Source organism: Phacochoerus africanus, chromosome 1 (assembly GCF_016906955.1).
Source record: "Phacochoerus africanus isolate WHEZ1 chromosome 1, ROS_Pafr_v1, whole genome shotgun sequence".
In the NCBI taxonomy this organism is placed as follows: domain Eukaryota; kingdom Metazoa; phylum Chordata; class Mammalia; order Artiodactyla; family Suidae; genus Phacochoerus; species Phacochoerus africanus.
In genome coordinates this window covers 288,202,976-288,230,401 of record NC_062544.1, presented here as the reverse complement: position 1 = coordinate 288,230,401, position 27,426 = coordinate 288,202,976, and the positions used below count along the sequence as shown (strand labels likewise).

General features: G+C 60.3%; 1 protein-coding gene across 9 annotated transcripts in view; it reads right to left on the bottom strand.

Annotated features, from left to right (window-relative positions):
- The window catches only part of PCBP3 (poly(rC) binding protein 3), a 194,557-nt gene that overhangs the window by 24,706 nt on the left and 142,425 nt on the right, over positions 1-27,426 (bottom strand). For 7 of the 9 annotated variants that reach the window (XM_047798277.1, XM_047798287.1, XM_047798304.1 and 4 more), the window contains one exon: positions 23,059-23,189. The exons of 1 other annotated variant lie outside the window; for it this stretch is intronic. In XM_047798277.1, the coding sequence (XP_047654233.1) occupies positions 23,059-23,068 (10 nt within the window). In that variant the 5' untranslated portion in view covers positions 23,069-23,189. Of the gene's footprint in view, positions 1-19,679; positions 19,761-23,058; positions 23,190-27,426 lie in introns of those variants that run through there. One more of the 9 variants, XM_047798347.1, reaches the window with a different exon arrangement.

Sequence of the window (27,426 nt, the reverse complement as noted above, 5' to 3'; positions counted from 1 at the left end):
AAAAGCCGGGGAATTGGAGACTGGAGCCAAGGCGCCCAGGGAGCCCTCATTTCACAAGTGGATTCGGCCTCTAAGTCAGCGGTCAAACAGCTGCGTGTCTCCCTCTATAAAGTTTTTGGAAGAAAACACTTTTCTAACTTACTGGATAATTTCTGCAGACTCTCAGTGCTGAGCCCCCCCAGGCTCTGTGTCAAGACCTGCAGGTGAGGAATGGCAACCAGAGGGGGGGCAAGGAGACAGCGTGGCGCCACACTGGTGACTTGGCCTGACTGTGCGGAGGTCAGAGCTGAGAGGATCCCCGCCCCCACCAAGGCCTGCATGGGGGGCACGTTCAAGGGACAGGCTACCATGCTTCCAGTCTCAGAACAGATGGGGAGACGGGCCCTGTGCTGGCCCCTGCTAAGGGCCGTGTGGTCAGAGAGATGGGCCCTGTCCCCACGTGCCAGCCTCTGCTAAGGGCCGTGTGGTCAGGGAGACTGAGCCCTGTCCCCACATGCTGGCCTCTGCTGGGGGCAGAGGAGACGCTTCACTGCGGGTAATGGGTCAGAAGCGGGAGGGGTGCTGTGGCCTTTCTGGGGGTGCCCGTCTGTGAGCCACCAGCCTGGCTGGGGGGGCAGGGGGGTGCAGAGCCACAGAGGGAGGGCTGTGGCCAAGCAAAGGGCCGTTTGGTGGACAGACAGCAGGGGAGGCCTGGCTGGGGGACGAGTCCTGATGACTGGCCCGGGGCTGGGCCCAGGAGGAGTCGCCCACACCTGCCCAGGGGGCCACCCGAGGGGTGGGCAGGGCTGCTGGGGCGATGGAGGACAAGGCCTTGGGATCCCCGAGTGAGTGGGGGCCGGGGTGGCTCCGTGGGTCTCTCCACACAGTCCCTCCCACCCCCGGTGACCCAGGACGCCCACGTCCTGCAGGCACAGAAGCCCTGGCGCCCGGCGCACGAAGGTAAGGGAGAGTTTAAGAAAAGCATCCTCGCACACTGCCGCTGTCCGTACGGCCTGGCTGTCACATGGGCGGCAGAAACCTCACACCTGACGTGCCGAGTCCGCGTCTGCAGAGCAGAGCAGACGTTCTGTCTCCGCAGGGCTCCGCTGGACGGTGCAGTTGGCAGGGGTGGTTGTGAGAAAGACCCAGAAAGGAGAGGAGAGTTGAGGTCAAAGACCAGCTGGAGTGGCGCCGAAGAGACCCAGCTCCTTCCACGCAGACGCTGCCAGGCCAGGCCAGGCCAGGCCAGGCCAGGCCAGGCCGAGGTGCCAGCGCCTGGGAAGCGGCGGCAGGGCGGCCAGGGGGGCGCTGTGCCTCCTCTTGGCTCAGCAGCCCCTCCCCCGGTGGTTGTGGCGGTGGCAGCGAGGACAGCAGGCCCCGGGGCCATCTGTTATGTAAACGTCCCCAGCCTGCAGTGGGGAAAGTGGGTCAGCGAGAGCCAGGGGGGCTCCAGGCTCCGGGCTGTCACTCACCATCAGTCACACAGGCCGGTGAGCAGCTGCAGAGCCCAGCGCCGTCCTCCTCCCTTGGCCAAGGGGGAGAGCCAAGGGGCCGCCTGGGCCGCGGGGGACGGGAGCGGGCGCGGGAGCCGTTAGGGTCACCTGGGACTCGGCACCCGACCGTGAAGACGCCGCCCGAGCCCGCACGCAAGTGCCGCGGCCTCCGGCAGGCGGGGTGTCCTCCAGGGCCGCCCCGCCAGGCCCCGGGACAGCGCTCATCCGAGGCCAGCCCAGTGTGCCTGGGCCTGGCTCGCAGCTCAGGACCCACGGGGCCCGCAGGACGCGGCAGCCACACGCCTGTGCGCAGGGCACCCCGGCTGTGTCGTCAGATACCCTCCATCTCCCGCGCTTCAGAAGCCGGCAGAGCCCTCTGCGTGGCAGGACCCCTCCCGCCGTCCCCCTGGGCATCGGGCCCGATGCATTTTCATTGATTTGATGAGGAGAGGAGCGGACACGCCAGCTCGGGGAAGCGTGTCCAGTCCCTGGTTTAAACGCCGCTCTGAGCAGACGCCGTCCACAGAAGTGCACCCACGCCCCGCGCCCCACTCCCTGGGCGCCCCAACCTCTGATAGCCACCCCGTCTCCCAGGAGCCGGCCGTCATCTCCCCGTCCTCTGGGGCCCTTCCTGCCCTTCCCTGACCCCCCGGCCCTCCGCAGAGGCCGGCACAGGGGGACAGGGCCCGGTTTCCTCCTCTTTTCTAGCGTCTTAAGACGCTGATGGTGCAGATTAAAACCTTACCTTCTGCTTGACAGAGGTGTTCAGTTCTGTATAGTTCTCTCTGCATGTGGCTTTAGCTCCATCCAACAAATTTTTATATTGTGTTTTTCTTCCATTCATGCTAAAATACTTTAAAATTTCCCTCTTGATTTCTTTTTTGATTCCTGGGATATTGTGAAGTGTGTTATTGAGTTATCGAATATTTGGAGATTTTTTTATTTTTGTTTTTTTTAAATTTTATTTATTTTTTATGTTTTGCTCGTAGGGCCGCTTTTTAGTGAATTCAATTCCACCACCGTTAGGAAACACACCTCATCTTACGTGCTGAGACCTGTTTATGGACCAGACTGTGGTCTGTCGTGAGAGGCTGGACGGGACACTCCACAGACACACCCATCAGAGCAGGTGCCGGGGGGCTCTTCTGCTCATCCCGGGAAATGCCAAGCAGAGACGCTGACGTCTCTGGCCGTGACTGTGGATGTGTCTGCTCCTCCTCTGGTCCTGTTTCTGCTTCATGTATTTTGACCGCCATTATTGGTGACATGGCATTTAACGCCGTGATGCTCTGTTGATGAACACTGATCACTATGAGGCATCTTTTTTTTTTTTTTGTCTTTTTAGGGCCACACCCGCAGCTTATGGAAGGTCCCAGGCTAGGAGCCTCATCGAAGCTATAGCTGCCGCTCTACACCACAGCCACAGCAACGCCAGATCCAAGCCGCATCTGTGACCTGCACCACAGCTCATGGCAACGCCGGGTCCTTAACCCACTGGGCGAGGCCCGGGATCGAACCCGCAACCTCATGGTTCCTAGTTGGGTTCGACAGGCACTCCTGAAAGGTCATTCTTTATCTATCTCCGGAAATACTCTTGGCTCTAAAATTTACTTTGCTATGAGTATAGACACCAATCTAACTGCTGCTTGGTGTTAGCGTGGCGTATCTTCTTCCGTCTTTTACTTTAAACTTGCGTCTTTACATTCAAAGTGAGTTTCCTCTAGGTAACGTCCTCTTGGACCTTGCTTCTTTTATCTCACTCGACAAGCAGCCTCTTAACTGGACTATTACAGTGACTGTTGACACTGCTGGGTTTAAATCTAACACCCCGCTATGTGCTTCTATTTTTAGCTCTGTTCTTTGTCCCCTGTCTAGGCTTTTCCTCTGCCACCTTCTGGATTAAATGCATGCCCTTGGCGACTCCATTGGAGCTCCGCTGTTTGCGTGCTAGTGACCACGTGGCCTTGTTATCGCAGAGGCTGCTCCAGCTGACGGCACAGCCCTCTACCCTGACTCGGCCCGCAAGCTGGCCTTGCTGCCCGGCAGCCTGGTGGGCGCAGGAGAACCTGCCAGCGGGCACCCCCCTTCTCCTGGCGGCCTTGCCACTGTCCCTGCCGCGTGTTGGAGACCCCGCGGTACTGCGCTTCGTAAGTGTAAGCAGCCCGTCCTCTTTCAAAGGGATCTGGACAAGGGCAAGCCTTCTCCCCGCCGCCCCGCCCGTGGGCCGTGTGGCCCTTCGACCCTGTGACTCCCCGTCCCACTGCCGAGCGGCAGGCCTGCTGGTGCCGCCGAAGCCTCACAGCTTTTGGGCATCTAAGTCCTCGCTGCACCTCCTTTTGAAGGCGGGTTCACCGGGCCTGGCGCCCAGGGCAGGGCTGCCCTTCCGCCCACCGGTCTGGGCCTGGTGTGCCCTCCAAACGAGGCTCCTGTTCTCCAGCCCACGGGAAGGTCTTTGTCTTAACCTTTGGCTTGGAGCCATGTAACCCATGAGGTGCCTTGTGCTTCTGCTCTCGGGGCCTCGGGAGGTTCTTGGATTTGTGGCCCCCACCCCGTGTGGGGCCTCCGCACGCAGGTGGCAGGGCTGCACCGCCCCGTCCTGGGCGTCAGTTCAGCAGACTCTCCTCCTCGGACCCTGTGCTTCACCTCCGGACACTCGGCCTGGTCCTCCGCCACACTGGCCCTTTTCCTCCTCGACACGGGTGCACAGCCGTGACAGCGCCGATGACCCTGCTTGTATAACCGTCACCACTTCTGGGTCGAGGCTGAGGCACTGAGGGCGGCCCTGACGCGAAGAGATGGTGGCAAGAGTGCTTTCTGTGCCGTCACCCGGTTGCTGGCCCAGGCCGAGGATGCAGGCGACCCAAGCCCTGACTCAGACAAACCCACGGCCCAGCCCCTCTCCGGGCCGCGCTGCCCTGCTTGGTCCCACGGGCTGGCTCCTGGCCGGGGCATCTCCTCAGTTCGGCCCACGTGCGAGGAATGAGTCCGTACCCGACCCCACCCCCCAGCTCCTGTGCACTCGAGGCACACATCCACTGCCACGGCTTTGCTCAGCCTCCCTGCTGGGGACACGGGGCACCCCGCCTGCCGACGCAAAGCCTGTCACTGAAGCTAAGGGAAGGTGGCTACGAGGACAAGGCCTGGGGTGTGCCCTGCAGTGCGTCCTCCCCCAGGTCTCACGGTGGCTCCGTGCTCTCTTGTGCACAGGCCTGCAGGTGTAGTCCCCACAACAGCCCCCAGCGTCCACATCCGGTGTCGCTGGCCCCGGGCAGCGTCCTGAGGAAGGGCACTCCCGCTGCCCTGGTGTGGGCCCTGCCCTCGATGCAGGGTCACGTGGCCCAGACGTGGCCTGGGGACCCGCTGCTCTAGAACACTAAAACCTGTGAAGTACAAACTGATAGAACTGAAAGGAAAAATACGCAAATCCACAGTTAGAGCGGAAGATTGCAAACTCCACCTCAACACTGAAAGAACAGTTGGGAAACTCAGCAGGAACACAGACCCCGCATCACCGATAATCAGCGGGACCTAGTCGGCATTTACAGAACATCTAGCAACAGCAGAACCCACGGAACACATACCAACACAAACCGCATCCTTGGCCATGAAACGAGCCTCAACAAATTTAAACGCGTCGACACCACATGCTGTGTGCTCTGATCACAAATGACTCAAACTAGAAACCAGTAACAGAAAGAAGGGGAAAATCTCCAAGCACAAGGAAACCAAAACCACACGCGTTTTAAACAATCCTTGGGCCAGAGAGGCGAGCCTGAGGCTTACAAGAGATACGGTGACCTGAATGAAAATAAACGTACAGCACACAAAAGACTGTAAGACACAATCAAAGCAGCGCCCAGAGGGAAATTACAGGGTAAAATGTATACTTTAGAAAAGAGAAAAGGCCTCTAAATTCTCATTTTAACAATCTAGAAAAAGAACAAAATAAATTCAAGCAAACAGAAGACAGTAAGACAGGGATAATTAAAATTGGAAACAGAAAAACTAGAGAAAAATCAATGAAATAAGGAGCTGATTCTTTGAAACGATCCATAAAGTCGACAGACTTCTAGGACAACTGACAAAGATAAAAGAAGACAAAACAGCATTGCAAGGAATGAAACGAGTGCCGTTGCCAAGAACCTTGCATCTATCAAAGGATCGTGGAGAAATACCGAAAACAACTCTACACCAATCAGCTGCCTTAGATAAAGTGAGCCACTCCCTGAAACAGACAAAGCACCGCAACTGACCCAGCGTGGAACACATAATCTCAACAGCCCTACATGACCGTTAAGGAAACTGGGTCCACAATTTTAAAACTCCCCCAAAAGAAACCTCCAGATGCAGATGGTTTCACTGGAGAATTTTCCCAACAGTTTTGAGAAGGCTCGTCATCAGCTCCCCACACTCCCCTTCAGGAAACGGAAGGAAGAGAAGCAGTTCCCAATACAGTTGATGAAGCTAACATTAGCCTGGTGCGAACATCAGTGCGAAAGACAGAACAAACGAAGAAAACGGCCCTCAAGGATCCTGGCGCAAAAATCCTCTCCAAACACCAGCAAACGGAGTTCATCAACGTATGGTAAGAATTCTGTGTACGCTATGCCCTTCCTCCGGCGACGCCAGGCTGGGCGAGCACTGCAACACCGACGTGCATAGTCAACCACATTAACAGACCAAGGAAGGAGTGCCACACGGTGACGTCAGTGCAGAAGGCACCCGGCAAAGTCCAACATCCATTCACGATAAAAAAAGAAAAAAGGTGCTCAGAAAAGAGCAGGAGTGGAGGGACTTGCTCAGCTAAGGAGACCTTGTCCGGCATCACCGTGGGCTGAAGGCTCCCGCTCGGACCCGGCCCGGCTGCCCTCTCACCACCCTCACCCCACGCCGTCCCGGGGTTCGGCCCGCACAGCGAGGCAGGCGCGGCAACCAAAGGCCCCTGGTCCCAAGGGACGAAACCAAGCCGCCCCGAACGGCACCGGGCCTGAAAAACTCAGGTGGAAATCTTAACACAACACGCCTGGGACTCACAGGCTGAGAACGACAAAGCGGAGACGAAGAAGTTGATTACAGACCTAAACGAAGGGGAGCCAGACCTCGCTCCGAGTGCGAGGCTCATCGAGTCGAGACGCCAGTTCTCTCTGAGTGGACAGACAGTCCTAACGTAATTCCTGCCCTAAAATTCCAGCCAGAGTCCCACAGATACAACAAGACCACTGCGACATGCACACAGCAAGGCAAAGGCTCGAGAGTAGCTAAAGCAGCTGTGAGAAGGGAAAATAAGGCGTCACCCAGCTGCTGTGGTCGGGCTGGGTGCCGGCAGAGGAGTCGGCACGGCAGACGCGGAACCCAGAACCCGCCCTGACACACACACACACACACACACACGCCCAAATGACCTGTGCCAAAATCGGACGCGCAGCTCGAGAGGAAAGACAGCTTTTCAAGCCACGCCGCTGGAGAAACTGGACACCCACAGGCCAAAAGGGGCCTTGGACCTCAAGGCCACACCTTGCATTAAACTGAACTCAAAATGGTTCATGTGCTGGCAGGTACAACATAAAGATATAAAACTTTGGGGGGAAAAAAGGGAAAAATCCTGAGAATCAGGAGAAAGGCTGAATTCTTAGACTTGGCACTAAAAGCCTGATATGTGAAAGGGAAAACGGGTAAATGAGATATTTCAAAATTAAAGACCATGGCTTTGCAAAAAAAATACTAAGACGGTGAAGAGACGAGCTACGACTGGGAGCGAATATATGCCAAGCACACAACTGACAAAGGACTGGTTTCTAAAGCACATGAAACCACGCAATCCAATTAGAAAGTGGCCGAAAGCCTTGGACGTTTCACCCAGAGCACAGGCGGGAGGCAAATAAGCAGGAACAGACGCCCGTGGTCACCGGCTGCTCGGGCCGTGCTCAGCCCCACAGGAGGCGACACCCTGTCGGAACAGCCAGCGGAGGCCGCAGAGGCGACACCACACCCGGCAGGCCGGCCACAGCGACACTGCAGGGATGTGGCCTGGTCATTTGGAAAATGGTGGGGCAGTTTCTTAACAAACTAAACAGGTAACTTCCACTCGACCTGGCGGTTGTCGCCCTGGGCCTTGACCACAGAGCGGTGAAGATGGACGCAGGCGTATCCGTAACCGCCATGTCGGGCAACGGCACCGCCGTCCAGGGGCTGGTTAGACAGTCTCGGCGCATCCCTGCCGGGTGCAGCCCCACACAGAATGCACACAAGTGGAATCGACTTGGCCAAGAAACGAACAAGCTGCTGATACCTTGGCGACCAGGATGTAGCTGCAGAGAGTTAGGGGGCAGAGAGCCAGCCCCCAGAGCTCCGTCTCGTAGGACTGCACCTGCCCAACACCTAGAAACTCCAGGACTGGAGCTTCTGTCGTGGCTCAGCGGTAATAAACCTGACTAGAAGCCGTGAAGGTGTGGGTTCGATCCCTGGCCTCATTCAGTGGGCTAAGGATCCGGTGTTGCCGCGAGCTGTGGTGTCGGTCACAGGCATGGTTCAGATCTGGTATGGCTGTGGCTGTGGTGCAGGCTGGCAGCTGCTGCTCTGATTTGACCCTTCGCCTGGGAATGTCCTTCTGCCGCAGGTGCTGAGCTCCTGGCTGCGCCCCACTGTCCTTGGGAGCACAGCCCCTGGGCCCGGGCCCTGCCCCGCTGCCTTCCCCCAGTCTCAGAAGCCTCTGTTCCTGGGACAGACAGCCTTCTGCTGAGGGCACTCCCTGGCAGGCACCCGCAACCCCAGCTGCCAGCATCCCGTCCCCACCCTGGTCAGGCCTGTGGGCAGAGAGCATATGCACCTCCTCCATTCCACAGCGAACCCCCAGATCCCAGTGGCCGTCCAGGCCCCCAGCAAGCAGGAGCCAACTCAATACCTACAAAAGACTGGGTGAAAACGTCCTGGGCCCAGCCCAGCGCCACCCCGGCCTCACGGGACCTCCTGGACTCAGGACGTAGTGATTTCTAAACTCAGGGACCCCTGGGACATCCAAGGCAGAGTTTCCCCCTCTCCCTGTCCCTTCTCCTGCTCATTCACTTGGTCATTGAGCATGTGCTGGGGGCGAGACGGTCCCCTGGGGACACACGTGGCTGGCTGGGGACCTGCCCCGTCCAGGGATGGTCCCTGCTTCCCTCCCAGGCTCAGGCTGGTCTGCAAAGCCACCAGCCGCCAGGAGAGGGCAGAGGCGACACTGATGAAGGAACCAGACAGGGCAGAGCGAGCCCCGCTCTCCAGGCCAGCAGCTGCCCCCTCTGCCTGGCTCCCTCTGCCTCCGAGTTGCCAGCTCGAAACGCCGAGTTTGGGTCCAGTTTCACTGGTTTCTGGTCTTGTGCTGTGACTCCCTCCCTTCTGCCTGCCTTGCCTTTTCTATTTGTTTCTTAAGGTAAAAGCTTCGAGAATTGTTTGGAGCCGTCTTTTCCGGTTAGCTCTTCACGCCACGTTAGCCACGTGTTTCTCTGGAGGCACCGGCCTTGATTCCTGGAGAGTTAGAGCTGTGCGCTTATCACATATGCTATCTCCTGTCATTCCAAGGTGTTGCTTAAACCAGCGCATTACTCAGAGGCGCATGTTCTGATCTTCGGGTATTTGGGAAATGTCGTTACCTTGGGTACGATGTCTAGTTTAATTTCACTCTGGTCAGAAGGCATACTTTTTGTGATTTCAAACTATCTTAAATTCGTTAGGCAGAGCAGGTCCACCCTGGGAGCACCGGGGGTGCCTAGGAGACGTGTCCCTCCCGGGGCTGGGTGTGGCGTCCCGCCAGGCCCCTTGTCCCGTCCAGCATGCTGGCTCTCCAGTGACAGCCAGGGATGCGTCCTCCCCTCCGCTCTGAGCTCTGCGGCTGTGCCATGCGTGAACCCTGGGGCTGCTGTGTTTGTCCTTCGCCCTGTCCTGAAGCCCGCTTCACTGACGTCAGGGAGCCTGGCCAGCTTGCCCGGGGCCGGTGTTCACAGGACGCGTCTCCTCCGCCCTCTAACTCGCAGGCTGGCTCTTGCTGGCTGCACTGACTGATCTCGCCTTTTTCCCACCTTGATCACCTCCGACTTTGAACTGTTGACACAATTGGCTTCTTATACTTCAGATTTAACGACTGTCAGATCGAATGTCTGTGCATGGACATTGCACGCGTGCGTTGCACAATTCTGAAATGATTTCAGATCCGCGAGTAGCTGCGAAGAAAGGACAGAGCGTCTGGGTCCCTCACCAGCTTCCACTGGACGTACCTGCCTGCGGCGCCGAGGCCTGTAAGCGACGCTCGCAAACACTATCACCTGGACAGGGCCGGGGTCACAGGCGCTGTTCTGGTGGGCGGGTCCGTGAAAATGCATCCCACGCGCAGATTTCCCTGGTCGGGCCCCCCCTCCCCTCCGAGCAGGACCGGGAAGGGTTCTGTGGGCTGTCCCTGTCGAGTCCCTCCCCCCCAGCCCCCCCCCCGGAGGCAGGCCCCGATCTGCCCCACGTCACCACAATTGCATCATTTCAAGAACTTTAAATAAATTCGATCAAAAGACTGCCCTCAGCAGACGCATGCTCTCCAGGTCTGAGCCCAGGCCACTGCACCCAAGACAAGTCCGCTCGTCCTGGTGGCTGGTGGCCTCCTACTGCACGGCTGCACCCCAGCCGTGTGTCCCGTTATCCCAGGAAGGACAGCGGGCTGACACAGGCTTTGGTGGGTGCAAACAAAGCAGCTAGAGCAATAGCAGGGGCACCTTCCGTGTGGACACGAGGCTGCATCTTTTGGTGATAAACACCCAGGACCCTGCCTATTGAGTCATGTGCTAAGTGCATGTCCAGCCTCATAAGAAACTGGCACCCATTTGCCAGAGCAGCGCGCTGTTGTCCGGCCCCCGGCCCCCCGTGAGACAGCCCCAGGGCTCTGCGCTTGCGCCAGCACCAGCTCGGCTGGGGGGCGGGGGTCCCTCTGTCATTTTTACGGAAGGCGGCGACGTCTCCTGGTGGCCAGGGCTGCTTTCCCCTACAGCTCTCGAGGTGCCTTTCCCTGTGTGCACAAGTGCAGGCTCGAGTCCTTCCTGCGTCTTCTAGCTGGTTGCTGGAGGAGCCTGCCCCGGTGTTGCGGACGCAGCCCTTGCTGCACCGGGATTGACAGGGATTTCCTCTGAGGCGCCGGGTTGCCTTTTGGTGTCTCACAGCACCTTTCCTGGAGCAAATGTTTCTCACTGTGAAGAGACACACTTTCTCGATTTCGTCTTTTACGACTTTCGTTTAAAATGTCTACCTTTTACGAATGGGCTTCTTTCTCATATTTTCTCCTAAACAGTTTGAGAGTTTACATTTAGATATTCGATCCATTTTGAGTTAATTTTGTACAAGGTGTGAGGTTTAATCAAGGTCCTTTTGGTTTCTTTTGTTTGATACATTAGCCAATGGTTTCGACACCGGTTTTGAAGAGACTGCCCTGCCTGCATTAAACTGCTCCACTGCCTTTGTAAAAATGCAGCTGTCTGTACGGGGGGCGGGGGTGGGGGGCACTTCTGGACTGTGTCCTGTGTGATTTCTCCTCGGCCCATCTACCCACCCACACCAAATGCCTGCATTAATGTAGCACTGTGGCAACTTCAAATCACCCAACTTTGTCCTTTTACAAAATTCTTTTGGATTAAATAGTGCCTTTGTGTTTTCACATAAATTTAAAGAGCATCCTGTTTGCTGAGACGGGAGCTGCGTGAAACCTGGGGGATCCACTGGGGAAGCCCTGGCACCTGCTGGTGCTGAGGCCCCACCTGTGACACGGAGGTCTCTCGTCAGCACTTTCTCGTTTTCAGCATACGCCTCCTGGACATATTCGGTTAGATATGTAGCAAGTATATAACCTTTTGGAGGTCTCGCAAATGGTATCTTTTGAATTCTGACTTCTGACTGTTCATTGATGACGGGACATAGAATAGCACTGACTTTTGCATTCTTTTTTTTTTCCTTCAAAGTTTTCTTTCTCTTTTTTGTCTTTTTAGGGCTGCACCCACGGCATATGGAGGGTCCCAGGCTAGGGGTCGAATCGGAGCTGTAGCCACCAGCCTACACCACAGCTCACAGCTGGATCTGAGCCACATCCGGACCTATACCACAGCTCATGGCAACGCCGGATCCTTAACCCACGGAGTGAGGCCAGGGATGGAACCCACAACCTCATGGTTCTATTCGTTTCCGCTGCACCAGGACAGCAACTCCGACGTTGCATTCTTAGGAGGTGACCATGCATGTTGGTTCCAGGAGGGTTTTGGTGGCCTTAATGGGATTTTCAAGTAGATAATCATGTTAATTACAAACAGAGGTGAGTTTATTTCTTCCTTTTCGATCTCTATGCCTTTCCTTTTTTCTTGTCATATCAACCTGTCCAGAACCTGTGCCTTCTGCTCAACAGGGGCGGTGAGAGCAGGCGTCCTTGTCTTGTTAGCAATTTTAGGCGGAAGCGTCAGTGCCTGCGAACTGTGATGAGCGCTGCAGGGGTAGCTTTGCTCCAGGACCAAAACCTCACTCGATCTCTGAGCTTGATTCAGTAGACAAAATCTACCTACAACCAGTACTACTTAGTGACATTCTGGTAAAACAAATTCTCCAAGCATTCTTTTTTAAAGGATTACTCAAATCAGAAGACTTCTGGTAAGTAAACCCGGGCACAGCGCGGTGCGCAGCTGTAGCGGCGGCCGTGCCAGCCAGCAGCGAGCAGTCCGCAGAGACCCTCACTTCTGCAGACCCACTCTGGCCTAACGCAGGAGGGGCAGATCGGCTGCTTTAGCTCTGAGTCCTATGACCTTTGCGACCACCCGCTGGCTCCGGAGCTCACGCTTCTGACCACCACACAGGCCTGCGATGACCTTCGCCTCGGACTTGAGGAGACCCACGTGTGAAAGTGACACTTCAAGTCCAAGCTGCAGGCGTGCTCGGGGCGGTGGGGGTGGGAGTAGATTTGGACATTAAGGCAGAAGCAATTGCACAGCGGCCACGCTCCCTGCACATGCAATGGGAGAGTTCTTGTCCGAGACGGGAGCCAACGGCCATCGGAGGCCACACGGGGCTGAGCTGTGCTTTGTCCAGGGCTGCCCCCGGGGCCGCAGCTGTGCCGGGAGATGCGGGTGGAAGGGGCTGTGGAGGGGCGCCCACAGGCTTGATGTTTCCTGCTTAACAGCTCACTGCCCCATCGGGCTGCTGGCAGACAGGGCAGCAGAAGCCCACGGAGCTCCTGGCCGCTCTCCGCTCCTGGAGCCGCGGGATGTGGACTGCGCCCCTGGCGGGGAGGGCAGGGTGACGTCAGCAGTGAGAGGCGTGGAGGTCACGTTCGCAAGCGAAGACGTTGGGGCTCACACAGCTGACCTCAGGGAGCACTGCGCACAGCCTGCTGGCTTTGTCGCCCAAGTGTGAGACACGCAAGCAAGACGGGCTGGCAGCCCCCGGCCGCTCGCCTCTCTCCCAGCTCGCAGCCCGTGCAGCATGGTCTCATCTTTCTGGGAAGGTGTGGGCCTCGCCTAGGGATGCCGACGTTGCTGTCCCACATCCAGGGGAGTGCCCAGGGCCCCGGTGTCACCTGCGATTTTTCCAAACACCTCTTGGCTGGGGAGGTGGCAGGGCTACCTGGGTCCCAACTGGTCCTTCCCCCGCCCCATCCCCGAGGGAGACCTGGGTGTGGACCTGGCCCTCCCGAGGCCGTGGGTCATGAAGCCCACCTCTCGTGCATCCACCACGGGACCCGGCAGGCTCCCTATGTCTGCACACACCTTGTCCCCCATGTTCTGGCCACAGGGGGAGGCTGACCGTGGCAGGGACAGTCGACCTCACACGCAGTTCCTAACAGGGCTGCGCTGGGGACGCGGGGCGAAGGAGCAGCCATCGCCCTGGAGGGCTCGGTTTGGCGGCGAAATGGGACTGCAGGTGAAGAGCGGGCCATCCAGAGGCGGAGCCCACGTCCGATGGCGACCTGGCCGCAGATGTCCGCTCCAGACGGCTGAGGGCTTCTCCTGGGAGGAGGCGAGGAGTCTCCCGTAGCCTCGGGGCCTCGGGTCCGGGCGCCGGGAAGGTGGAAAGGCGCTTCCTCTGTGCTGGGGGCGTGGATGCCTCCCTCCGCCCCCGCCCTGGAACGGGGCGTCTGAGACGGCGGAAGCCGAAGCCGGTGTGGAGCGTGCAGTCGGGAGACATCGGAGACGATGCCAGAAGCACAGGCCCCCTGCCCCGGGCCTGCTGGCTCCGTGCCCCGCAGGACCCCCTGTGGGTGAGTGTCCTGATGTGTGAACTGGCCCGGGGCAGCCCGATGGAGGCCGGGGGAGGGCAATGTGCTAACTGGTCCCGCCATCTGCTCTCAGAGACCCGACCCACTGCACCCCGGGCCTCAGGATGAGCCGGGCACATAGCGCAGCACCGGGTGGGGTGGGGGGCACAGCCGCGCCGTCAGGACACGGCCTGGCCCTCGAGGGGAAACGGCCCTGCCCGTGAGCTTGCCTCGCGTGTGTTCTGGGAGCCAGCAGTTCCAGCTTCTGATCAGCTACAAATTCCGAAACAAGAGTTCACCAACAGAACTGGCGTGGCTGGAAGATTGATAATGCAAATACCTCCCGAGGATCGCTCCTGGAACGGACGGTGATTCAGGATAGGGCGTTCTGTCAACATGATTAGTAAGTTAAAAGAGAAATCCAGCAATCATACCGGCGACAGACCGCACCTAAGCTGGTGGCTTACCGCGTGCCAGGCGCAGGCCTCCCCTCACCCTGCCCATGGACGGATGCTGGCGGGGCTGGGGGCAGGAGGACGGGGACCGAGCGGTGGCCTCGAGCTGGAAGCGAGGGGCTGGGAGGTGCTGGGGCGCCCTTGCCTGCACAACCCTGACAACGCGGGGACGGGAGAGGACCTCTCGGGAGGGTCGAGGGCCCTTTGAAGGGAGTTCCCCTGTGACTCAGAGGGTTGAGGATCTGGTGTTGTCACTGCAGCAGCTCAGGTGGCTGCTACAGAGTGGGTTTGATTCCTGGCCTGGGGAACTTTCACGCCCTGCGGCCTCCCCCCACCAAAAAAAAGGTCACATACACAAAAAGCAAAGCATGATTTCAAGTCTGTACCCTACGGCCCATTTTCAACTGAAGAAATGGTGGGGGGGGGGGGCACAGAGCTCTTAATTTCAGCTTTTATTATGACGAAGGAACATAGACGGTGATTCACACCAAGAAAAACGGGGAAATGGGGATAATTTTAGATAAACACAACAAAAGAAAGCCTGTTGCCCATCAGCATGAAAGCGAGAGGCCAAGGCTAAATGAGGTTTTTAGGGAGAAAGAAAAGCCGACGGGTCATGCAGAAGGCTGGGCCGGGCGTTGACCCCGGAGCTCACTGGGGACCTGAGAGCTGCTCCCTCTGGCTGCTGTTACGAGGCAAGCTCGGAAACACACGCCTCCCCCGTGAGGGGGAAGGGGCCCCAAAGCGAGCCCTCAACCCCCGAGGGGTGCCCGCCGCCTGCTCCCCAGGTCACCTCAGGACCTGCCCGAAAGGGAATACCAGGAGCATCCAAGGGGGCAGCCTGTCCCTGAGCCTGCCTCCCATGAACTCCCATGAGGAGGTCCCTTGGGGCAGCGGCCGCCCAGTCCTAGGCCCTGGGTCGGGGTCAGGGGCCCTGCTCCTTTGGCAGCACCGCCCTGGAGGGCAGTGGGAGGCAGTCTCCTGTGCTCACAGCCGGAGCCAGTGGGCGGGTGGGGCGCAAGCCTCGGGAGGAGAGGAGCCCCCAGACCCTGCAGAGAGGAGGGTCCGCTCACGGAGAGGCGCTGGGTACAGGAGCTGCCCTGGCTTGGTGGTATCCTCGCGGGGTGCCCCGGTGGGGGAGCCCCAGGTGCCAAGGGGGCTCCCCTTATTGACAGGGCAGCTCCTCATTCATAAAAAGTTCCAGGGTCGCCTGGGCCGCCAGAGAAAAGTGGCACCACGGGCAGAATGGCCGCCCGCGAGGTCCCCACCCCAGCTGATGCTCCCGATGGGATTTAATCCCTGGACGTCAGTCCGCTGACAGCCTGTTAATCCTGCAAGCCCCGCACAGCCTGTGCGGCTCCCTCCCCGGAACAGCTTGGTTTGTGCGAGCACAGTTCCCACCCCCCAAGCACAAAGGGATCTGCCACTCAGCAGGGTCACTGTGCAGGCCACCCCCCAGAACCACCCGGGTGGGGCGCGCGTCCCAGCCTCACGGGGCTACGTCCACACGAGCTTCCCGAGACCAGGACTGAAACTGAATGTTAGAGAGGAGCTGACCCCCACCCCTGGGGACAGACCCGGGAAGAAGCTGCCACGTCCCCCCGCCCCTCGCCCATTCCTCCGCACCGGGGCAGGGGTCAGCTGGCTGCACGTCGGCAATCTGGGCAGGCGGCTGTCTTGGAAGCATCACTGTGGACACAGCCGGGGACGACCCTGCCTCCCCCTCCCCATCCAGCCCCGTCTGACACCAGGGGGCTGGAGCCAGGGTGTCACCAGCTGACACCAGCCATACAGTCACCCACGGGCCCCAGGCACCACCCCAGAGGCTCTGTGGGACGCCACACCTCAGAAAGTCAAAGAAACTCACTTCGCAGCCACCCAGACCAATGCCTGTTAAAAGATTTGGTTCCAACAGTCGTGGAATCGTTTTTAAAACCAGTAAAAGTAACAGCATCAAAAAGGCGAAACAAAGGCAGCAGAACCACCTGCTGAGGAGTGGGTGCCCCTCGCGGCTATGCCAGGGACCCCAGGGGCTCGGAGAGGCCGGCCTGGAGCAGCGCACACGCCCTCTGTCACCAGCCCGGGGAGGGTCGCTGTCGCCGGGCCCTGTCCTGAGCGTTTTCAACGGACACTCACGGTCTTCTGCATAAATACCACAGCCCTGCTCCCTGACTCTGAACGCAGTGTGATTTAGAGGCTGTAAACACCCCAATCTCAAACCGCCGCTGGATTGTCGCACCCGCCCTTGGCGGCGGATGTGGCTGCCAACTCACACAAGGAACAAGGGCGTCAGGGCTCCCCCCTCCCGGTGCGCACTTCGGGGGCCCCCCGCCCCCCCCTTGCTGAGGTCGTCTGACACCCCCGCGGGACTCTGGGGCGTGAACGAGGTCCTGCGAGGGGGACCCTTCTGCCGCCCGCCAGTTTGGGGTGCGGACCGTGCTCAAGGATGGACACGGGGCCCTGCCGGGGGGCGTCCTCGCTGCCCCACTCCCTCCCACTGGCCCCCAGGCCGCCGCTCAGCGTGTGCGGCCGGCCGGGCCATCTCCCAGCGGCTGCTGCGCCCGGCCACGCGCCTGCGGGGGGCTAGTCCCCAGAAAAGACCCGACTCCTTCAGCCCATCACCGCGCCACAGAGACACCGACTCTGATGCGAGTTCGACTTCGAACTTGGCTTTGGCCTTTTCAACTAGACTCCCAAGCTCCGTTTACTGAAAAGCCTTTCTGCTCCCAGGGACTTCACGCCGCCTTCATCAAAGCAGGCAAATCAGAGCCCCGTCCCTCTGGATCTGCCTCCAACCCCCGATTCTGTCCGAGGGGCTCGTTACTCTCGCCAGCAACGTGTTTTGTACGGGCTTCTCTCCTCTCCTTTCTTGCCTTCTTCTGGGTTGTTTTCAACCCACCCCTCCGCCCCCCCTTGGGCTGTGAGCCCAGCCTCGGCCCCTCCTCCCGCCGGTCCCCCAAGATGCCTGGACACGACAGTGACCCTGAATCCCTGGCATTCTCATCCACCTGCCCCTGGCCGCCCAGTAGAAGGCCCAAGGTCACCCCTACCCGCCCTCCCTCTGCCCGGCGGCCACGTTTCCCCAGCCGTGTCGCCCCTGGTTTCCGAGGGGCGCTGTGGGCCGTGCTGTCAGCAGCAGGGTCTCCATGCAGCAAGGGCACAGATGGAACAGGACCCGTGTCACCTCAGGGCAACAGAGGCCCAGCTGCCAAGTCACCCGTGCATAACAGGAAACACACAGCGAGGTTCCCGCGGCCACGGCTTCACGTCTGACCTGCCGCATCCTTAGCTGTGCAGCAAGGGCAGTGGCTCGGCCGGGACCCTCCCAGCAGCCACCCGGCCATGGCCATGAGCCCTGCCCGACCGCTGTCTGCCTCTCTGTGCCTGGGTAGCGATGCCCGCGGCTCTCACACTCATGTGGGCACAGCATTGCCTGGAAAGTTCTGTGGACCACACAGCGAGGCCCACCCAGCCCAGAGTTTCCAACTCAGGCGGTCAGTCGGGGGCAGACGCGAACCTGCCTCTCTGGAAAGTGATGGTGGCTGTGGTCCAGGACCCTCTCGGAGAACCACTGACCAGCACTGATCTCTGAAATGCGGCAGCCACACTCGGGGAGAGGGCCGGGTGCCTTTCCTGCCTCGGACTGCTGGCTGGTCCTCAGACCCTGACCTCTGATGCCCCCACCTCAGCCACAGCGAAGACGCCGGCGCTGGGGACCCCAATTTTTCCCGAGGCTGCCTCCAGGTACTTCGTGGCCCTGGTGGGGGGCTTCTGTGCCTCCTTATGCAGAGTGGGGTCCCTCACGGAGACGCGGAGCACAGAGGGGGCAGCCAGGGGCACGTGCTGAAGGCCGGCCAGGCCCAGATTCTTCTGTGGCCCCTTCAGTTCCCAGACAGGGCCAGGCTGGAAGAGACAGCACCTGTCAGAGACCAGCCCGGGCCAACGTGGAGGACGAGGGCATGCTGCCGGCCGCGAGGAGCAGGCGAGGGCTCAGCGGACAGAGCCCAGCCCTCTGCTTAGCGCGGCCTCTTCTGAGAATGCGGCATTTCTGGAAAAACAATCTCCTGTTCTCCGGCAAACACCCCCCAGTCCTCTCCGGGTGCAGGTTTTACTCACGGGTCTCACTTCCCCCAGAGCCAATGACGGGCGCGACTTACAGTCCCACTGGCGTGGACGCGTGGGGACTCGCTACCCCCCAACGCCCCAGCTGATGCTCCCGGCCCTGGGGACCCATGTCGGGTGGGACGGGAGAGGCAGGCAATGCTGGACACCGCGCTCAGGGCGGGCACAGAGGAAGCCCCGAGAAGTGTGAGCACCCAAACCATGGCCTTTGCCATCTTCACGAAAACCCCAGGACAAGTCTCCCTCTCTTCAGGGCTGCAAAATGGATGCGAGCCCTTTGGAAAGAGCGCGGGAGATGCGTTCAAAGGCTCCGTTGCAAGGAACGGGTTTCACCCTGATCCTGACGTTTCTGCGGGGAGGGAAAACCTCATTCCGGCCCCCGGGGGCGGCTGTCATTTCCGCGTCCCCAAGGCGGAGGGATCGGGCACCTCAGGGGTTCACACACACGTCCGTGCGCTTGGCCGTGGACCCATGTGTCCGGGAAAGCTGGCCGGGATACGGATTTTACGTATTTTATTTCTGAAAGGCAAAACCCTTTTCTCCCAGTAGAACACACTCAAATACCACCCGCCTTTGGTTTCTGGCAAACTACTCCGGGAAACATTTTCCCCCAGAAAACCCAAACGGGAGAATGTAAATCTGTGTGAGTGCGGCCTCGGCGGCCAGCCCGCCACACAGACCCTCCCCGCAAGCACCCGATGGTCTACTTGTTCCCTGCAAAACACGCTCCTCGGAAGCCCTCTGCTCGTGGGACACCGCGACGCGCTTCGAGGACAGGCAGAGCGAAGGGTTGTTCTGTGTGAGCTACGAAACTCACGCTCGTTTCACAAACGCTTTCTGCGGCTGCTCCATCCCGGGGACCCCACTCGCCGCCTCCCAGAGCCAACAGGACGCTGTCTCTCATCTAAGTGCCAGGCTCCCAGGTGCGTGTCACACACACCACGACTCACACGCACTGACCTTGTTCTGAGTGTGCCCTCGCGACGCTCCCAGGCGACGGGCGCCCACGGCTAACCTGCTCGGCGCAGAGGTGGGCGCCCACACACGAGGGTCCCGGGCCGCCCGGCGCCTCGAGGGTGAGAGGCGCGCTGTCCCCGCCCCACCCCAGGGGCGGGGAGCCTCAGCGTCACTTCTCGGCACAAGAGCCCTGGGCCTCAGTGTGTGAGCCGCTGACCTGATCCTGGCAAACGAGGCACGTTGCCGGAGCGGAGGCCTGAACATGAGGGCGCCGTCCCAGTGTCCGGAACCCTGCCGAGGACCCACGCTCCGGCGGCCCGGGGCAGGCCCACGGCGCTTCCCCCCACGGCCCCCCGCAGGCTGCAGCCCCGGCTCGGGGCCGGGGCGCCGTCGGGGCTCCGCGTGGCCTCGGGCGGCCGCAGCGCTTACCTCGGAACAAAGGCACTCTGAGTGGCGGGCAGGGCCGGCTGTGCTGGCGGACAGATGGTCGCTCTCCCCTTTGGAGGAGACGAAAGTGCTAAGGGAAGGAAATTGGAGGGGGGTTTGCTCTAAACCCAGGGAGCCACAGATCCCATTGGCCTCAGGTTGGAAACCTCGTGACATGGGACCAGGCACATGTGACCTACTTTTCGCCCAGCTCCCCGCGTTCCGTTGGAGGGCGCGCCTGGCGATGCGCTGTCACTTCAATGACTCCTTCCCCTGACCCGGGCCACCGCACGCCTGCGGGTCGTCGCCGCAGCAGCAGCCAAGCCCTCGGAAGGGAGGGGGCAGACCCTCAGGCCCCCACTAAGCGCGGGCGACTCTGCAGCCCCGAGCCGCGCTGCCTGTCAGCCTGCTGCGCGACAGGCCGGGTCCTCACCGGGACGAGGCGGCTGAAAGGCCACCCACTGCACGTCCCCTCCTTCCCCAGTGCTCTCCCGCTGTGGCCCGGGGTCTCTGGGGCAGCCCCAAGGCCACCGGCGGGGACCGTGGGCCGAGAGCACTCCTGACGCTGGACGGAGGGACTGCCGGCGTGGGGAGAGCGCTGGTCCCCATCGGAACGGGGACGGCCACCAAGCAGAGGACAGCGAGCGCCCTTTCACTGTCACTCCCTCCACCTCTCGCCATCTCCTCCGAGATGAGATGCAGACAAAGCAGCGTCACCACCCGTGACATGGGTGTTTGGAGGTCACCCATCCAGACCTTCCCCAGGAGGCATGTGTCATGGTACTTTTTCACAAAAATCGGATCAAGCCACCCAGGTTTGTCCTGTTTTTCTCTCTTAACATCATGGACGAAATATTTTTTATGTTACCATCTTCAAATCTACACAAAAGTGATCAAATGCCACATGGCACCCACTTTAACACCTAAGCTTTTACGCATTTAATTTTAAGCATTTTCACAGGTAAGAATAGAGTCAGCCTTGACGACTGGATGATCTGGGCTTTGAAATGTCCTATTAAACAATATTTTAACAATAACCTTTTGGGTGGCCTCTCTCCCTCCATCTCCGATTGCCCTGGAATATTTATTTATAGATATCTCTGGGGTCCAAGGACACACGTGCTTCTGGCAGGGGCCCAACCCGCTGGGCCCGAGGCCTGCCCGTGACGAGGGGCCCTTCCCTGTACTCCTGCCCACCCCGGGCAGACTGTCATTGGTGCCCCGAGCCCTGGGGACACTAGCCTTGGTGGCCAGGCGGGGAGGAGGAGGCCACGAGCCCTGCGGTGTGTCCTGCGCCGTCAGCTCGTCCAGTCCCACAGCAGCTCCGTCAAGGACAGACAGGGCATCCTCGTCACTCATGGACACAGAGCGCTGGCCACTGAAGGGGCGCTGGAGGACTGGGCACTGCCCCTCAGGTCTGGAGGGGGCAGGGATGGAGCAAGGTGACAAGCGGTGACAGCGAGGCTGGCCGCTGGGGTGGCACTGCAAGTGGACAAGCTGGCAAGGGGCTGCCGGCCTGCTTCTGTGCAGTGGGAAGCAGTGGGAAGCAGTGGGGGCGAGCAGGAGCCGAGTCCTTGGAGAAGCGACAAGGAGAGGACCAGTGAGCCGAGGGGAGAAGAGAAGGGGCTGAAGCCGTGGGGGCCACAGAGGAGGCCAGAGGCAGAGCCTGAGTGTCCGGGGAACCAGGGACCCGGGGCTGACAAGGAGGACAAGGCCGGGCAGGGCAGATGGCTACTGTGGCGGGGGGGACACACGCAATGGGCACTGCACCTCGGCTGGGGGCAGGGGGCTCGTGCTGGGGCTCGGCGGCTCTGGGTTCAGTGGAATCACTGGGCTAAGCGGTCAGCCACCACCCGACAGCTATGGGTTTCCGTCTCACTGGAGCCCACCCGTCACCTCTGCAGCCACGTCCCGGGCCTGCCGCCGGTCAGACGCTCAGACCTTCGCGCACAGGGCACCTGGCTGGCACGGCCCGGGGGGGCAGAAGGGCTCCTGCCTCTGCCAGGCCTGGGGGCACTCAGGGCCGTCCTCCTCCCGGAACGGAAGCGCCCCGGTCAGGCAGCTCTGGGTTACATAACCGGCCTCGATCTCCACCACAGCCTGGGACGCGCCAGCCGCGTGGAAGGGGCCATCCCACCCAGCTCCTGTCCAGGCCCGGAGCTGACCGTAAGCGACCTGCCACCCACTCCTGCAAGCAGACGCTTGGAGGTTGACATGATTTTTGACCCTCCTCTGTACAAAGCAAAGAGCGAAACACCGCAGCACGCGGGCTGGCGGAACTGGGTCAGGCACCGCAGGACTGAAATGCGGAGCTGCAACTCAAAAGCAAAACCAACCGGAGAGACGGCACCTGGGCAGGGCGGGGTAGCCGGTGGGGGAGAAGGAGGAGGAAGGCTCTCAGGAAGGCGGCGCGGGGCCTGGCGCGCCTTTTCAAGTTTTGCGACCTTTTAACCACGCACGTGTGTCTTTGACAGCTGCCCGCCGACAGGCTGGCTGGGCGTCTGCTAATGGAGCCGTTGCGGTTCGGATCAGTGAGTCGTGTAACCCCAGAGCAGGTTCTCAGGGCCGCTTCGTGGCCCCAGGTGGATAAGCAGCCGAGCGTGTGCTCCTCTGGCTTCAGCCGCGCCCTCCTAACGGGCCATACACAGCAGAGTGGGCTGGACCTGGCCTGGAGGGGACCGAGGTGCGAGAGCGGGGTGGAAACCGCGGCCAGTCAGTCCTGTGGGCTCTGAACCCGGGAGGCCCCAGGGACACGCAGACCTCAGGGTGCTGGGGGGCCAGGTGGCACCAGAGCACACACCCCGCCCCCAGCCCACAGGCACACATGCCCCCTGCGCATGGGCACACACAGCCCCCTGCCCACGGGCACCCCCCCCCCCAGGGCACCCACACCACCCAGCAGGGCCAGGCCAGCCTGTGGTGTCACCCAGGGGGCCCTGCATGGGGCTGGCGCTCACCTCCCAGAGCCAAGCAGACGGCAGACCCACTCTTCATACCCCTCCCTGAGCTTCTTTACAAAACGGCAGGGCAAGGCCCTTGAGGGCTAACACCGGGGAGCACTTCGGGGAAGTTCCAAGGCCTCCTGTGACCCCCCCAAATCCCAGGGAAAAGCCATGGAGGAGCACCCCTCCTCGGCTCAGACCCGCTTCTTCGGGCTCACGCAGGCGCGCGGGACTTTTCGAGGGTCAAGCAGGACTGTGCTCGTGCCCCTCCCTCCCCTGGCAGCTGCCTTGTCCATGGCTTGTCCTCCCTGCCTGGCACTGCTCCCAGCGGATGCCTCATCCCGGACTCGAGAGGGTGAAAAGCAGAGTCGCACCCCTTCCAGCGCATCCTGTCGTTCCTGGTAAAGAGACAGCCGACGGCGGAAGCCTGGGTCACTCACCTTCCCCCATACGCAGGCTCGACGTCAGAGCAGAGCCGCGGGCCGCATGTGTTCACCCTTGCGGAGACTCAGGGCAGCCCAGCCGCCGCTGCCGGTTTACAGGCGCGCCTTTTGTCGTGGAGCCCACCTACCTAGAACACAAAACACAGCGCCATGAGGGCCTCGCGCCTCCCAGGGACTGCGCTCGACAGAGCTGCCTTCCCGCATTCGGCCGCGCAGCAAGCGCTTCCTATGGTTCCGGTGTGAGACGCACGCAGGACATGATGAGAGGCAGTGAAGGCTCAGCCTGGGACTCGCCCCACAGGGATCGAACCCAAGCCACAGCGTGACAATGCCAATCCGTAGCCGCTAGGCCACCAGGGAGCCCGGGGACACACTTACGAATGATCAGGGCCCTTCCATGTCAAAGATGGGAAGTCTGGGGAAACCATACACACTTTGGAGAATATAAGTGTAACAGCCAACTTTCCACCTACAATAAATATTTAGAGTATTTATATGTACACATACAGCTGCTTTAAAGTTATGAAATTACACATTAATTTTTTTTTTTTGGTCTCTTTTGCCATTTCTTGGGCCGCTCCCGCAGCATATGGAGGTTCCCAGGCTAGGGGTCCAGTCGGAGCTGTAGCCGCCGGACTACGCCAGAGCCACAGCAACGCGGGATCCGAGCCGCGTCTGTGACCTACACCACAGCTCGTGGCAACGCCGGATCCTTCACCCACCGAGTGAGGCCAGGGACCGAACCCGCAACCTCATGGCTCCTAGTCGGGTTCGTCAGCCACTGCGCCGCGACGGGCACTCGGAATTACACATTCGTTTAAATACACTGCTGGTTTCCACTTTCGAGGCCCGGGTGGTCACTTCTGTCAAGGCCTTCCGTTCCAGCAGGCGACGGGCCCGTCGTGTGTCCCCAGGGTGCGCCATTCCCCCCGGGACTGTGTCTTGAATTTTCACTGTTTGAATCCACATCTGTTGCCCAGACAGGAAGTTCAGTCCCCAGGCACCAGGACTCATTCCCACAGCACTGTCCTCTTTGCTGCATTGTAAGTCTGTCCCACGCGTGTACGTGTGTGGCCTCTGCTCGTTCTCGTGAATGGACCTTTAAGAGGCTTCGTCACAGGAGCGTCCAGCACGGGAACTGTGAGGTCGTGGTGCCAAAGATAATTAGAAGCTCACGTTAAATGTCTGATCCGGTGCTGCCGCAGCTGTGGCACAGGTCGCAGCCGAGGCTTGGACTTGATCCCTGGCCTGGATGTCCACAAGCCGCAGGTGCGGCCATTAAAAAAAGGCAATAAATGCTCAACTAAACAAACAAACAAACAAAAACAAACCGGGAACGGAAGAAACCCGGTTCTAAACATCAGAGAGTGAACAGGCGTTTACTCCCACAGGCGCTGCGCTGGATGCCGCCTGCAAAACACATCCACACGCACTCGGTCAGGAGGAGAGAGAACCCACCAGACGGCCAGGCAGAACGCTTGGCTCTTTGAGTGGGTGAAAGCGTCCAACTGAGCAGCAAAGACACTGCAGCTGCAGCGTCTAAGGGGAGGCGCCTGCAGGGAGCCGGCAGCACCCCCCGTGCATCCCCCCCGCCCCCCCCCCGCCCCGCCGCGCTCCAGAAGGAGCAGGGCCTGGAGGCACCGAGGCCCCCAGGTGCGCGAGGCAGGGGAGTGGAGAAAACAAGAGTGACGACGCAACGGGCTGTGAGGGTGCCCTGGGCCCACAAGAGGGGCGCCCTCCCTGGTCCCCAGTCTAGCACTCCGGTCCCCAGGAACGGAGGGCGCTGTCCCCGTGGGGAGGGTGGCTGGGAGGATGCGAAGGGCCGGCGTGCACACAGGGGTCACGGGGACAAGAGCTGGAAGAACTACGGGGCTTCGTGCCCCTCGTCCCGGGTCCCAGCGTCCCCGAAGACGGGGCTCCAGTCGCAGGCGGCACAGGAGGCAGAGGCAGCGACCGCAGTTCTGACGCCACCGCCAGACAACCGGAAGCTAACGGAGCTGAAGGACATTCCACTGGAGTTGGCATCATCTTAGAGACATCTAAAGGGCACGCGTCTACTAAATATACAGCCTGATATGTCACTGCATTGGGGAAGGAACGCCACGAGCTCAGAGATCCGGAAAGTGATGTGACAGACAGACTGGGTCGTGCAGTGACCCACTTCCACCCCCGTCAGCAACCCGCTTCAGGAGCCGACCCCACGCCCCACGGAGTGGTGAGCCCATCAGGGACGGGGGCTGGGGGGTGTCTGCTGTTCTCATCTCAGAACTCAGCTGGCGACAGGAGGGGGCGACAAGGAGATGAAATGGGGTATCTGATCCCCTCCTCCCCTCCGGGGCCTCCCCGCGTGGTGACAAGGGGAGCCATGGCCGCTGCACAGGCCGCCACAACAAATCAGCCTCAAACGACGAGTGGCTGGCGACGGCCCAGCCCCGTTTGTGCAGACAAAAGAAGCTCACTGAGCTGCAAGTCACACACACACACACACACACACACACACGCACACACGCACACACACACGCACACACGCACAGGCAGACAGGCATGTGCCCGCGGGGGGAGCGGCTCCCACAGCCGTCAGCGCCCGGCACACGGGCCTGGGCGTCAGCGGCAGGTCAGACATCAGGCCCCCGGGAGCAAGGCGGCCCTGCCCTCCACGGGGCTCGGGCCACTGGGAGGGGGCGGCTGGGGCCCGTGAGACAGGGCGGGGAGACGCCTGGCTGCGTCACGACGCTTGGGCTGCTGTGGGGCGGGGGAGGGGGGACCGGGCTGGAGGTGAAAGGGGCAGGAGAGGAGCCAGCAGAGGTTCTGGAGACCCTGCGCAGTGACCTCAGGCCAGACCCACAAGCCACGCGGCTGGCGGGGACACCGGGGCCCTCCTGTCACAGCTCATAGAGGGGCAGTGCACACGGAGATGCAGGCGACTGTGTGCGTGTGTGCGTGTGCAAAGCTGCACCTGAGATTTTGGGGCGTGCACCCCTGAAGCTCTCCGAGGATAAAACTGAATTGACAACGTTCTACCTCATAACGCAGGGCTGACCAAATTCTGAAGACGTGGAGCCAACAGACCACGCTTTCCACCCACTGGGCAATTAAACTAGAAACCATTCTCGAAAAGATACTCTGTAACCCCCCCGGACAGGACGCTCCAGGGACGGTCTACATAAGGGGGGGCAGGAAGGACATAACGGGGGCAGGAAGTCCTTGGGCTCCACAACAATAAAAGAGCCACGCGCCGGATTTACAGCTTTCAGCTACAACAGGACTCACAGGAAACACACAGCTTGTAAAAGCCTGTATTAGCAATAAAGAAAGTCAGAAAATCGGTAAGCAGAAAATCCAATCTAAGAAGTTAAAAAATAACACAAGTACCCGTGGAGAACAGAAAGAAGGCAATTCTAACGAACAGACCCCAAGTTCGGAAAAAAGAGCCAACTGTGAAAACGAACAAATTTAAAATTTGGCTCTTCAAAAAACAGTCCAAAAACATACTACCCTCTGATGACACCAACCAAGAAAAATCAAGAAGACACAGGCGACACCAGCGATTAAACGAAGAGCAGGCTTCTGGCCCCTCCTACGTGCCCGCTGAGCACAGCCCACGCCTGCGTGAAACGTGGGACAGACGGACCGACAAGAAACCGGAGGAGGGGGAGAAGGCGGGCACGGGGCTCAGGCGAGGCGACAGCGGGGCGACAGCAGGGCTTTGGTTCCCTCCTTGCCATTCTCAGCTGGTCACTGGAGAAGCCGGCCCCCGAAAATGCCAACGCACACAGGAAACCCTCAGGGGAAGCGCCTCCCCCGCCCCCACTCCCTCCCTCCCTCTCCCCCCCCCCCAACTCCCTCCCTCCTTCTCTCCCCCCTTCTCCCTCTCCAGGCAAAGGACGGGGAGCAGGAGGGAGCTTTCGGAGAACACGGCCCTGCTCCGGGGGAAGCTGGCAGGGGAGGCGTGCGCGCGCGCGCGCGCGCGCGCGCACACACACACACACACACACACACACACAAACACGCGCGCGCGTGCGCCCCCATCCGAGGGGGCTCCCAGCAGCAGTAACACAGGCCTCCCTCTGCCCAGGGCCTCGGGGAGGCTGAGGGAGGGCCTGGACCCGCAGTCCAGCCCCGCCCGTGGCAGCAGAGGCCCGAGTGGACAGGAGGGTTTGCAGGACCCAGACTGTCCGCGCGCGGCAGCCAGCACCGCCGGGACACAGACAAAAAGCACCTGCCACACGGACAGCGAGAAAAACCTCACCAGCAAAGGAAGGAGAGTCAACGGATGCTCAGGCCGAGGTGACGGCTGGCCGGGCCTCCGACAAGGGCTGCGAAGCACCTTCGCAAAGACGCCTCACTGACACTGAACGAGCACCC